Source organism: Lonchura striata, chromosome 7 (assembly GCF_050655825.1).
Source record: "Lonchura striata isolate lonStrDom1 chromosome 7, ASM5065582v1, whole genome shotgun sequence".
Lineage (NCBI taxonomy): Eukaryota > Metazoa > Chordata > Aves > Passeriformes > Estrildidae > Lonchura > Lonchura striata.
The window spans coordinates 6,691,965-6,703,127 of record NC_140709.1 but is presented as its reverse complement, the minus strand read 5'-3'; the positions used below and the strand labels follow the sequence as shown (position 1 = coordinate 6,703,127).

General features: G+C 39.2%; 1 protein-coding gene across 18 annotated transcripts in view; it reads left to right on the top strand.

The window, feature by feature from the left end:
- The first annotated feature begins 4,335 nt into the window (after positions 1–4,335).
- The window catches only part of R3HDM1 (R3H domain containing 1), a 50,146-nt gene continuing 43,318 nt past the window's right edge, over positions 4,336–11,163 (top strand). For all 18 annotated transcript variants that reach the window (XM_021548665.3, XM_021548659.3, XM_085584855.1 and 15 more), the window contains exons 1-2: positions 4,336–4,476; positions 5,317–5,527. In XM_021548665.3, coding sequence (XP_021404340.3) covers positions 5,357–5,527 — 171 coding nt within the window. In that variant the 5' untranslated portion in view covers positions 4,336–4,476; positions 5,317–5,356. The remainder of the gene's footprint in view (positions 4,477–5,316; positions 5,528–11,163) is intronic.

Below are 11,163 nucleotides of genomic sequence, written 5' to 3'. Positions count from 1 at the left end.
AAATTAATGGCAGTCCTAGTATCAGCTACTACATTTTTACAGGTGCTGTGTAGTATATTTATACAGTCTGGGCCACTGAGGTACTAGTTACTAGGGAGAGCAAAATTGCAGAACCTAGCATATGGTTCTTGGAGCATCCATGAGCACAGCCTGGTCTGTTTGTGGGCAGGAGAACTGTTGCTCCCTCTGGAATCCTCCCTTGCTCTCCAAGTCAGGATTTTCAAGGTTGTGTGGGGTTGTTTTGGTTTTTTTTTTCTCCTTTCCTCTCCTTCATCACCGTGGGCACTTTTCTCCAGTCCTTTTCCCACCTCTGCATTAACAGAAGTTTCCCAGGGGGAACTAATTTGTTCCAAATATAGATGTTTGTCAGGTTGCCCACCTTCTATCTCAGGATTCATCTCCAGGCTCTCAGTTACTAGATAATGACATTAATCTGCACCTTCCTGTTGCTTTATTTGAGTTGGGCTGGTGCTGGAACTACTGGGGCATTGCTGAAAGTCACCCCTGCAGAAGAGCTGTGCAGCTGCTGCTGTTCTTCCTGGGGCTTTGTTCCTGCTGCCCAGGGCTCCCACAAATGTCCTGAGCAACCCCATAGCTCGTTAGCCCACCAGAACCTGCCCTAGCCAAAGAGCTTCATGGATCACTTCTCAGGGAATCACACCATGGAAAAGCAAACACCAGAGCTGCTGGAAAGGTGGAGGTGGAACCCTGAAGTAATGATGTAGATTTGTTTATATAACTGAGGTGAAAAACAGCTGGAAAAATCTCTTGTTATGCAGTCTCTTATATGAATCTTTAAAGATCCATTTTCTAGGAAAGGTCATGACTTTTCTCAAAACAAAAATTAAGCACTTCCACATCCAAGGAAGGTTTCTACTACTGTTATGTCAGGGGTAAAGCAAAACTTTTCCCACAGAGTTTGGAGGATTCTTCCATCGCTTCTTCCACTTGAAGGAGTTGCTGTACAAAGCTGCTGGGGAAGCTGTGGGAAGAGGCCAGTGTTTGTTGGTTGCAGGAATTTTGTTGATTTATCAGTCAGCAAAAGCTTGTTTAAGAAATAAATTTTCACTTTACCTTTCCATGTTCCTTTTCCACATTACCTTTCCAAAGTATGTCCACTTTGCATGTTGAACATAGATTTTTTTCACCCCCACCTTTCTAATCCAATTTTCTGCCCTGAGTTTGATTGATACAAGTTATTTTGATTGTAATTCCTGGGGTCTTTTGACAACAATAATATCAATAATTAAAGAAAAAAAGTCACCTTCTTTTACCAGAAGAAAAAGAATGGATTTCTTCTGTCATAAGCAGTGCAAAGCTTCCTATCTCCATCTGCACTGCCAACAAGAAGGAGCTGGAACTCTTGATGCTTCTTAGAGAAATTGGATTAAGTGGAGTAGATCCTATTCCCAGAAATATCTCTGCTCATTACAAGTCATTTAAGTGGGTTTACATTTGGTAATTTTCAAGTCAGATCCTGAAATGAGGGACCCAGTGGTTTCTCATGTATCAAGATTCAAGAGGCTGCCATCATAAAATTCAGGAATGACTTTGCTTGATCTATTGGGTTTTTTAATGACTTATACTCTAGGCTGTGCAAAAGAAAGCAGTTAAGAGTGCAGCACTGACTGATTTTCTGATCTGCTGGCTGCAAAGCTCGTGTCTGTGCAGTACTGGACATCATCTCACAGCTGATAATAACACTTTCCTCTGAAAGGAAAGAGGAGCTGCATGGACAAAGTGGTGACCACTCGTTGGAAAGAGGATTACCAGATTTTAGGATGAATATTGGGGTATAATGTTGCTAATATGACAAAGAAGAATGTACATTCCAGTACTGAGTATTTAGATGGGGACAGCAGTCCTGGGTGAACTACATAGGTATGACATTTATCCTCCACTCTTACATACAAGTCCTTTTCCTTCCTGTCTACTAAAGTAGGTGTCTATTTTTGTCACCTATAAAAGATACTAGAATGGGTAGGTTTTCTTTCATGAGATGTGTTGGAAGCTGTTTGAGCTTTTAATTGCAAAATTTCCCCTAATATTCAGTTTTTTCAACTGTTTATATAATTTTAGGGCAGAACCTAATTTGTGTCCCTCCTGTTAAAATCTGCAAATACTATGTTGGTCTGTATTGCAATCCAGTGTAAAGCCAGTGCTGGGATTTTGTTTCAATTAATCAGTTTGCTTACCAGACCCAATTTTCTCCCCAAAGAACAGAGCAGCTCCTAAGGACTACTTCCTGCTTTTTTTTCTCCTTTTACCTTTACCATGAGACACAAGAAATTAACATCCAACTGTGTGGAGACGTGAAAGAGGTGGGATTCATAAGGATGGGCTGTGGTTTGCTCCCCCACTCAGTCTGCAGCACATGAAATTCCTTAAATCTTTTTTAAATCCAGTCTGTGGAAGTTTAGAAACTAGAACCAGATTATCTCAGCTATGAAAATTTGCTGAATTAGAGGAAACTTCAGGAGTGGACTCTTACTCAAGTATTTAAACTCACAGGTGTGGATTACAAGCACAAGGCTGCATTACCAATCTCAAGGAATTTATGACTGGTATTATTAAAAAATAATCAGGTAAGCAAAGATTCATCTTTCTATTCTGTATGCTTTGCTGCTAGTATGAAGCACAGGGTTTAGCATTTACTCGTAGATGTACATATGGTGATTCCAGTTGACTCAAAATAGCTCCATTCTATGAACCCAAAGCTGAGATATTTTTTTGTGTGAATTGGAGCTCCACAGCTTTTCCTCAGTTCTGTCTCTTTGACTGTAGGATACATACCACCAAATCTGCAGGCTTTAAATCTATCTGCAGGGAAAAATCTGTTCAGAAAAAGTTACAAACTAATTTGCACTTAGTTTGTCATAGGAAATATAAAGACTTTTCTTGTGCATTAGTTTCCTGGATTGACCTAGGCAAGCAAAGATATTTGCAGACTGTGTTTTAGTAACTGAGTATGCTGTTATGTGTTTTTAAAATAGTGTTACAAATGGACAGGCGCTTGTAGTGTATTTGATAGAATTAAAGAAAAACTTGAAGATGTTGATTATCATTACTATTTTGTGATTTGTGTAGGAAGTAGTAATCAAATTACATCTACTTTGCAGTATTATATTTGCAACTGGACATAAATGTTTTGGGTTTTGTTTTGCTGTCTTCAGCCTGTAATGTTTTTTAACATTTATCTAAATACTGTACAAATCACATGTCAGTCAACAAAATGAAACAGTATCTCTATTCAAATTTTGTTTACTGCAAAGGTTCTGAGCTTCTTAATACATTTTATATCAGCATCTGGATTGTCTGGAAAAAACATCTCAATAACCAGTAATCCTGGATATCCTTTGTTGCATTTTTGCATCTTTTTATTTCCAATTTGTTCTTTCATCTGTAATCCTTTCCACTCCATTAGATTCAGTAAATAGGATCTCTTACAGATCTGGACCATAGCCCATCTTTTATCTTTCTTTTCCAAGCTTTGCAGCAAATTTCAGTACTCCAGATGTGTGTAGTACCTCATCTCTCACCAAACAGTGTTTTTCAGCTCTGGAGCGAGCAGTGGTTGTAGGCAGGCTTTAATCTCCCATGCGAGGGAGCGGGAGGGAGCTGGGCACCACCAGGTGTTTCAGGGCTTCACTGGCTCTGCTCTCAGAGCTCTGCCTGGCTTCCAAATGCTTCCTGGGCCTGGTGCTGTTACTTACTCTCAACTCTGAAAAAGAGGGAAGATGGAAAATCATCAGTTTTGCAAAAATGTGTAAATCCTCATTCCAGGGCAATTATTTTCTTGAATAAAGTAAAGCTATCTTCTGTGATTCCAGTAGCCCAAAATAGGGCTTATGGGTTGTACTCATACATGATTAACTCCAACAAAGAGAAAAACAGTTCTGCTGACAGCCATTTGTGAGCTTTCATGGCCTATTACTCCTCCACACCTGCTGGGCTGCATATTTCAGACTCTTTGGGAAAGATACCTGCTTGTTTATAGAAACAGGAATGCCAACAAAATGTTTATTATGACTACTTGTTAACTCTGTAATGCAGAAATGTCTTGGATGTCCAATGAAACTGTTCCTGCTGCTAGATAGAGCGAGCAGGATGGATATAACAAATGCCGATTTCTTTGTTTTTTTTTTTTTTTTCTCTCCTTAAAATGACTATTTAAGTTTTTAGGTGTCATCATGGTCCATCTCCCCTTCCGCAGCAAATAAAGTATAATAAGTATAATAAGTATAATGCATTTCCTCTGTTGATTTTTCAGGCATTCAAAAGGCATGTTCTTGCTGATTCAAGATCAAACAGTTCTGTCCAGGACTCTACACTGGGGATAAGGACATGGGACTCCTGCCAGATTCCAGCTGGTTCATCACAACTGACATCTTGGCTGACAACTGTGAAAAGGATCTTCGGATCTTCCTATTTTATTTTTGTGGGAGACCACAATCCCCAAACTCTAGGACATATCAGGTACTAAATCAAACACTAAGCTTTTCCATAACATTATTGGATTGTTACTTGTTTCTTATGAAGGAGTTTAGGCATTCAGATCTTACTTTTTATTTCTTAGAGGAAATGGAAAATCTTTGGTTTTACATCTTGCAGTAGCTGAGTAATGACAAGAAGTTGTATTTCTTATTTCCTATGGAAAATTTGGAGTTTAGTTATTAGTTGTCTTTACATAGTATTTTAAATTATCATTATAAATTGTAATTGTTGATTATTACTGTAATTGCTGTGGTTATTAACCTAATTACCAAATTGTTTCTTTCTTTCATCATTGCTGTTTTTGAGAATGCTTAATTTTATTAAGACTAAATTCCTGCATTCAGAACTTGTCCAGTTATTACCTGTCAACAAGGAAACTTTAAAAGTTCATGAAATTTATGAATGTTAGCACACTTGGGGGTTATGATTCATCTATTTACTTCCAACCCTTTTAAGATAAATCTATATGTAATTTTCTTTTCCTTTGAGAAAATCATGCCTTGTTTCTCTTGGAGCCTGGTTTGATTTAGAGTATCTGAATGTTCAGGTGTTTATTTTTAAAATGTGGAAGAGAGAATCTGTGAGCATTATCTAAGAGTTTAGCTCTCAATTCTTGTTTGTGTGGATGTCTGCTGTTTCACACCACTGATAAAAGTGATTAAAAAGAAATTACTCCTTCTATTACAAAACAGAAAAAGTGTTATAGCAGAGGGGGATCCTTTTGCAGAAAAATCATATTTATTTTGGGTAGCTGTTTAGGTATGGGTAGCTTTTTAATTAATTTTAAATTACTCAATAATTTACTTCTTCTTTGTCCTTAAGGTTCCATATTTCGTGTAGAATTTTAAAATAACCTTTTCTAATGAGGATGTCTGATATTCTTACTGTAAAAGATGAAACTGATGCAATGAAGGGTTCAGAAGCTGAATTTAAAGACACAGACCCAGTTGAAAACCTAAAAAAATCAGGAAGTCAGGAGGAGATTCAAGTGGAAAAGGATGAAAATTGTCCTGATAACAAAAACAATATGCCGGTAAGCAGCTTTTCACTTTATTTTTCACTAGTATATCATGTTAAATAAGTCTGTGTCTTGTTGTTTTCCATTCTCTTGATCCTCTTATGTTTCTTTAGTACAGTGAGAAAAACTTGGTTGGTTTTAGGGAAGCAAATATGATGATTATTGCTTCCTCTCTCCTCCTTTGCCCCACTTATCTGTACTCATGTAAATATGACTCAGTCATTTTTAATTCTGTGAAGCAGATGAGGGGTTTTGCTGGGAAGTGGACAATTTACCTGTGTTTGTTTCCCTGAGTGCATATGTGAAGTCTTCCACTGTAGAAGAGCAAGGAACAAACTCAGGTTGGCTTTTGCTGCTGCTGAATCCTGACAAGAGTTTGGAGCTGGGCTGTGTGTGTGCTGTGTTGCTGCTTTGAACATGGTGCTGCAGCTCAGCCAAGCCTGTCTGCCTTGGGCAGGGGTGGCCAGCTCAGGGCTTTTGAGCTGTTGCACTTTACAGGTGGCTGAGGTGTAGATTTTCCAGCAGATCTGTTCAGCATAAGGCTGAAGTAATCCAAATCCCCAGGAGGCAGAGGGATCCAGAGCTCCTAAGGCCAGCAGGTCTGGGTGCTGCCCCTGCACCTGCAGAATGAGCTGGGGAGCATCATCCTGCCTTGGTGAGCAGCAGATACTCCCTGCAATTTTTCTTCTCTGATCTTCACTGCTTGACAGCTTTGGTAGGTGACTTCTAGGTAGGAAAGCTGAGGCAGTTCCTTGTGCACACACTGAAAAGCTGAGGCATATAAATGGATGGCTTTTGGAGGTGGGAGAAGTGAAGTACCTGTAAGGAAGCCATGGCATCACATTTCAAGAGAGGAGGCAAAGCAAATAGTGTGAAAATACTTTGTATCTATGGATAACACACTTATAAGGAAGGGTTAGGAATTTGTGGCCACACATATTATCTAATCTAAGATTTAGGTATGGGACAAGAGAGCTCACTCCTGGCTGAGGCTGCCCACGTGGTCACTGAGGACTAAGCAGCTCACATAAGGGGAGGAGTTTAGGAAAGCAACTGAAAATTTCTGACACAATCTACAGAACAGGCCAGATTTGTAAAAGGAAAAATAGAATCTTATGTTTATCAAAAGCTATAGATGTCTACAGGAATTTTGTTTCTGTGGGTTAATACTAAACAATTTTTTCTATAAATCCTGATTGGGATCTGAGGGATCTCTTGTGGATTGCAAAAACAGGACAGTAGCTTATTAGATTCTCGTTATTGAGATTTGAGTAAAAGGTTCTTTGGGGAGTAGTTTTGTTCAAGACTAACAATTCAATATTCCACTGAGTGAAGTAAGCTTTATCTGCTGTGTTAAATTGCTTCCAGATAAATCTTGTAGACCACTGCAATAACAATAGTTTTACACTTTAATATCTGCTGGCTTTATTAAGGTTGGCATCAGTGTAAATAGATAATTTTATGGAAAAAATAAATCCTTGAAATGAAATATTTCTCCTGTAACTGAGAAATAACTGCTTCTGAAAAGCTGGGAGATATTATAGCTGAGCTGGTATTTTCTTTAATTTACAGAATATTCTAGTACTGAGCCTTAAAAATTCATCTACGATTTAGTTATTTTTATACAGTTCAATAATGGAAAAATCTCATTCACATTTCCTCATTTAACAATTTTTAGTGTGGAAATCTCTGTGAGTCTCAAGTGGCAAATAAGAAATAAGCCTTCCTGCAAACAACTGCTGCTGTCTCATCAGAGTGCAGAGGAAAGAACCTCCCAGTGCTGGCAGAGGCTGTGGCTGGCATGGGGTTCATTGCTTGGCTGGGTGCTTGTTCAGGGGTGAGAGCTGGTGGTTGAAATTATTATCTCACATCCACAAAATGGACTGGACACTGTGTGGTGAAGGCTGTTGGATAGAAACAGCTCTGCTGTCAGTGCATTTAGTGTGGTGTCCTGGAGTCTCCATCACAATCAGAACATTGCTGTTACATGAGCAGTTTAATTAAAAACTGAGGCCGAGGATGCAGATTTCCAGAGTGGCAGGAAGACAGAAAGTTAACAAATGGAACCTGGCTACTGTGAGCAAGCCCCTTGCAACAGCTGAAATCAGCAGAAGTTAATGTCATTTGTTCTGTGGAGGCTGCCAGTGCAAATACATGTCTCATATTTGAGGATTTCCCATTTAAAGCATGTTTTATGCTAAAATACAAAACAAAAATTTGGGGTTGTCCATAGTAAAAAAATCCTTGTGGAACAGTAGCAGTTAGCAAGTTTTTGTCTACTGGATGGGTAAGCAGTTTGAAATTTCAGTGGACGTAGTACTTGTCATTAAGTGCAGGTTAAATGTTACTGTGGTGGTGGGGAAAAGAGCAAAGAATTTGCTCAGAAATATTAGAAAAGATTATCAGAAACTTACTGGAATTTGTTGTGTACTTCTGTTTACTATCTGAGTGCTTCAGAGGATGGGTTGGTCATGGGGGTTGCATGGGGGCTGGATTTGGCTCTCCTCCCCGGTGGCAGAATCGGTTTGGTACCTACTGACAAACTACAGTCACACTCCTTAGTGACTTCATCACTTTGACTACTTTAAGCCAAGGAAGAAACTTAAGTGATTTATCTTCTGTCTAAACTTGACATTCCATCAATGGAATGCTCAGTGATGAATTGAATGCTCAATTTATGAAGTAGATCATCTAACCATGTCCCATCATCAACTTTGATCTTAGCTACACCTTCCTCCCATGGCTGTATGCTCTTATGAATGGATTCTGAACTATCAGGTTCATGCAACACATTCAATTCAGGCATGTTTCTGGAACAGCACAGTTCAGAAATTGGTGGTTATATTTTGAAATGTAACTGTGGTTGTAAATTCCAGATTATTTGGAGGTTGTGCATTAATAACTGATTGGCTGCTATATCTATTGTTGGAGATACAATGTGAATGAGAAAAATACCTAATTATTGTACATGGCCAGCACTCCCAATTTCTTGAAGCAGAGCAAAAGTAGAGATACTGATACAGAGAACATTTTTTGAACTGTCATATTTGCAGTGAGGTTCAAGTGCCATTTGAAAAGTTCTTTCACAAAGGTCATGGGCACATCAGCGCTATGGTGGGTTTTGTGATCAAAAGGGTTTTGGTTCACCAGTCACTGTTGTCTCCCACCTGTTCATCTTACCCAGGCCAGGTGACAACCAAAGAATTCAGAATTAGCTGTAATACAGGGTGTGTGTTGCCTCTGTCTCTGGGTGGTGAGACAGGCAGTGTCATCCACTGTAAGGACAAAGCTGCAGGAAATACTGACAACAAATTAAAGATCCTGGATTTATCCTGCAAGATAGTCCCTTATGTTTATTATTAGGAAGATCTCTGTTTTAAAACCCAAAAAGCCTTATGGCATGAGTGCAGGGTTGTACCCATCTGCTGTATGATAAAGGCAAGGCAAATGTTGTGTTGAGTATAATTCTGATTTTGTTTTATGCTAATTAAGAAGATATTCATGTCCTTTGGGGAACTAGATTTTTTTTTTTTTTACTTAGCAAACTGATATCTCTCTTCCTGCAAGTATCTTCCTTCCATACTAGCACAACCCTTGAGCTTCTCTCTCTGTTTCACAGCTGAAATTCTCCAAAGTCTTTCCTTGCCTCTTCCCAAGCTGTTTTGGTCTTGTCAGGATTTACCTGTCTTTGTCTCCAAGATATGGGATGTCATAATTTTGAATAGATAAATGATTGGGCAGATTCTCTTATTCTTCAGCTGCCTCCATGTCCAAGGGTGAGACTATTTTTCCATCAATCATCCTTTACTGTATCATGGAAAATTGCTGTCACTGCTCACTAATGCAGGACAGCAAGTAACCATGGACCACACTGTTCTTTCCCTCAGCATTACAAAGCTATCCATGGTTCTTGGGACTGGAGCATTTGACTGGATTTAAAATTGAGACCTAATTTTACAGAAAGGTAAAAAACTGAATGTCCTTAGAACACTGTTTGTCCAGGTTTGTCATGTTGTGCCTATCCTCAGAAATGCCCAAATGGTACTTCAGAAATAAAACCTCTTCTCACAAAACCTTTCACACGTCTGAGTTTGCCATCTTGTGCCTGACCTGTTTTTATCCAGCTTGTTTAGACAGCACAGTGATGATAGAGGAAGGCATGTAACAGCTCCAGATCTTTACTTTGCATTTAGTATATGTGATCTGGTGAGGTACTTAGAAGAAAATAAAGTAGGCAAATACTCCTACTGAAAACCTGGTTATTTATGTTTTTGATAAAGGCTGTCTTACTTCCCTTTTTATTTTGCAGTTGGAAATGTAACATAGTAGCTGGTCTTAAAAGTTGTGTTGGTGGGGTTTTATCAAAGGCAAGAACCTAATCATTATTTTCATTATGCAATTATTTGGAATGCTTGCTTTTAAACACTGTCTTGAAATCCTGCCCATAATGACTATAAATAGGGCTTTCATTAACACAGTGTTTTCTTAAGGCAATGAAATCTTTGAGAGCTGCAAATATAAAGAAATTGCCTAATTTGCACTCACCAAGGATTGCATATTCTAAATGAGCTAGAAATTATTTTTCACAAATGGGGAACATAAAGATGTTCTGTAGGAGCAAAACTTCATGAATGCAGAGAAATTAGGATAGAGATAAAATTCACAGGCCTGAAAAGAGAAAAAATGTGCTTTAATAGCTACAATGTGCATTGGCTACCTGCTGTTCTGGAATTCAGTGGAAGTGGTATCATCCATCCTCTGTCAGTGTGGTTGTGTCCAAGAAAGGAATCCCTGGATTGTACCCACCCATCTCCAAGCTCTGGGAGTGCAGTTGCTGGTGGTGTCAGAGGACTTTGGGGTTTGTACTTGCAGGCCAGACTTTGCACCACTGGGTTGTTCCTGTGGTCTGGCCCCACCAGCTGTGTTCCAGTGCTTCTCACCTGACATGTGTGTGGTGCTTACTGCTCACAGTCACAGCTGGGTCTTGGGGACTGGGATTTTGTGCTTTGGCATCCTTAAAGTCACACAGGGAAGCCAGGAGTCCATGCCTATCCATGGACAGGGTAGTTGTTTCTAGATGAGAAGTTTGAATACGATAGGTGGAGTTTTACTTTCTCATCTATGAAGGAAAACCTCCCTCCTACAGTGGCTCCCCAGCTCTCCCCATTATTACTGGTGTTTAGTCCCAGCAACCATTTCTTCCTCTTTTTTTTTTAATCCCTCTTAAAAATAACTGAAATATGTGTGACTTACCTAATTAGTGAGCAGTAACTCAATGTCCTGTATAACTGAATTCCCTCTTGTGCCCTATCAAATCTGGATCTGGGGTGTTTGCTTCCATATATTCTTTTGGCTTATGTACTGGCTTCAAAGTTTGCAAAATTTTGCAAAACATAAACAATTGCCTGAGTATAGATTCTTTTGCCTCTTGACAGTGAGTTGAGGACTCCACTGACAGTCCTGATGTGACTTTAGATTTGCAGTGCTTGATTTGAACACACCTAAGCTGATGGAGGCTGCAGTAATTGATAGGAGCTTGGGAAATCATCCAGTTTTTGAAATTTAGTAGCTTGGTGTAACAAAAACTTTGCAAGGGATATACAGGGCCAGCTTTCAGAATGCAAGGAATGCTTTCAGAGGAGACAAGGGAA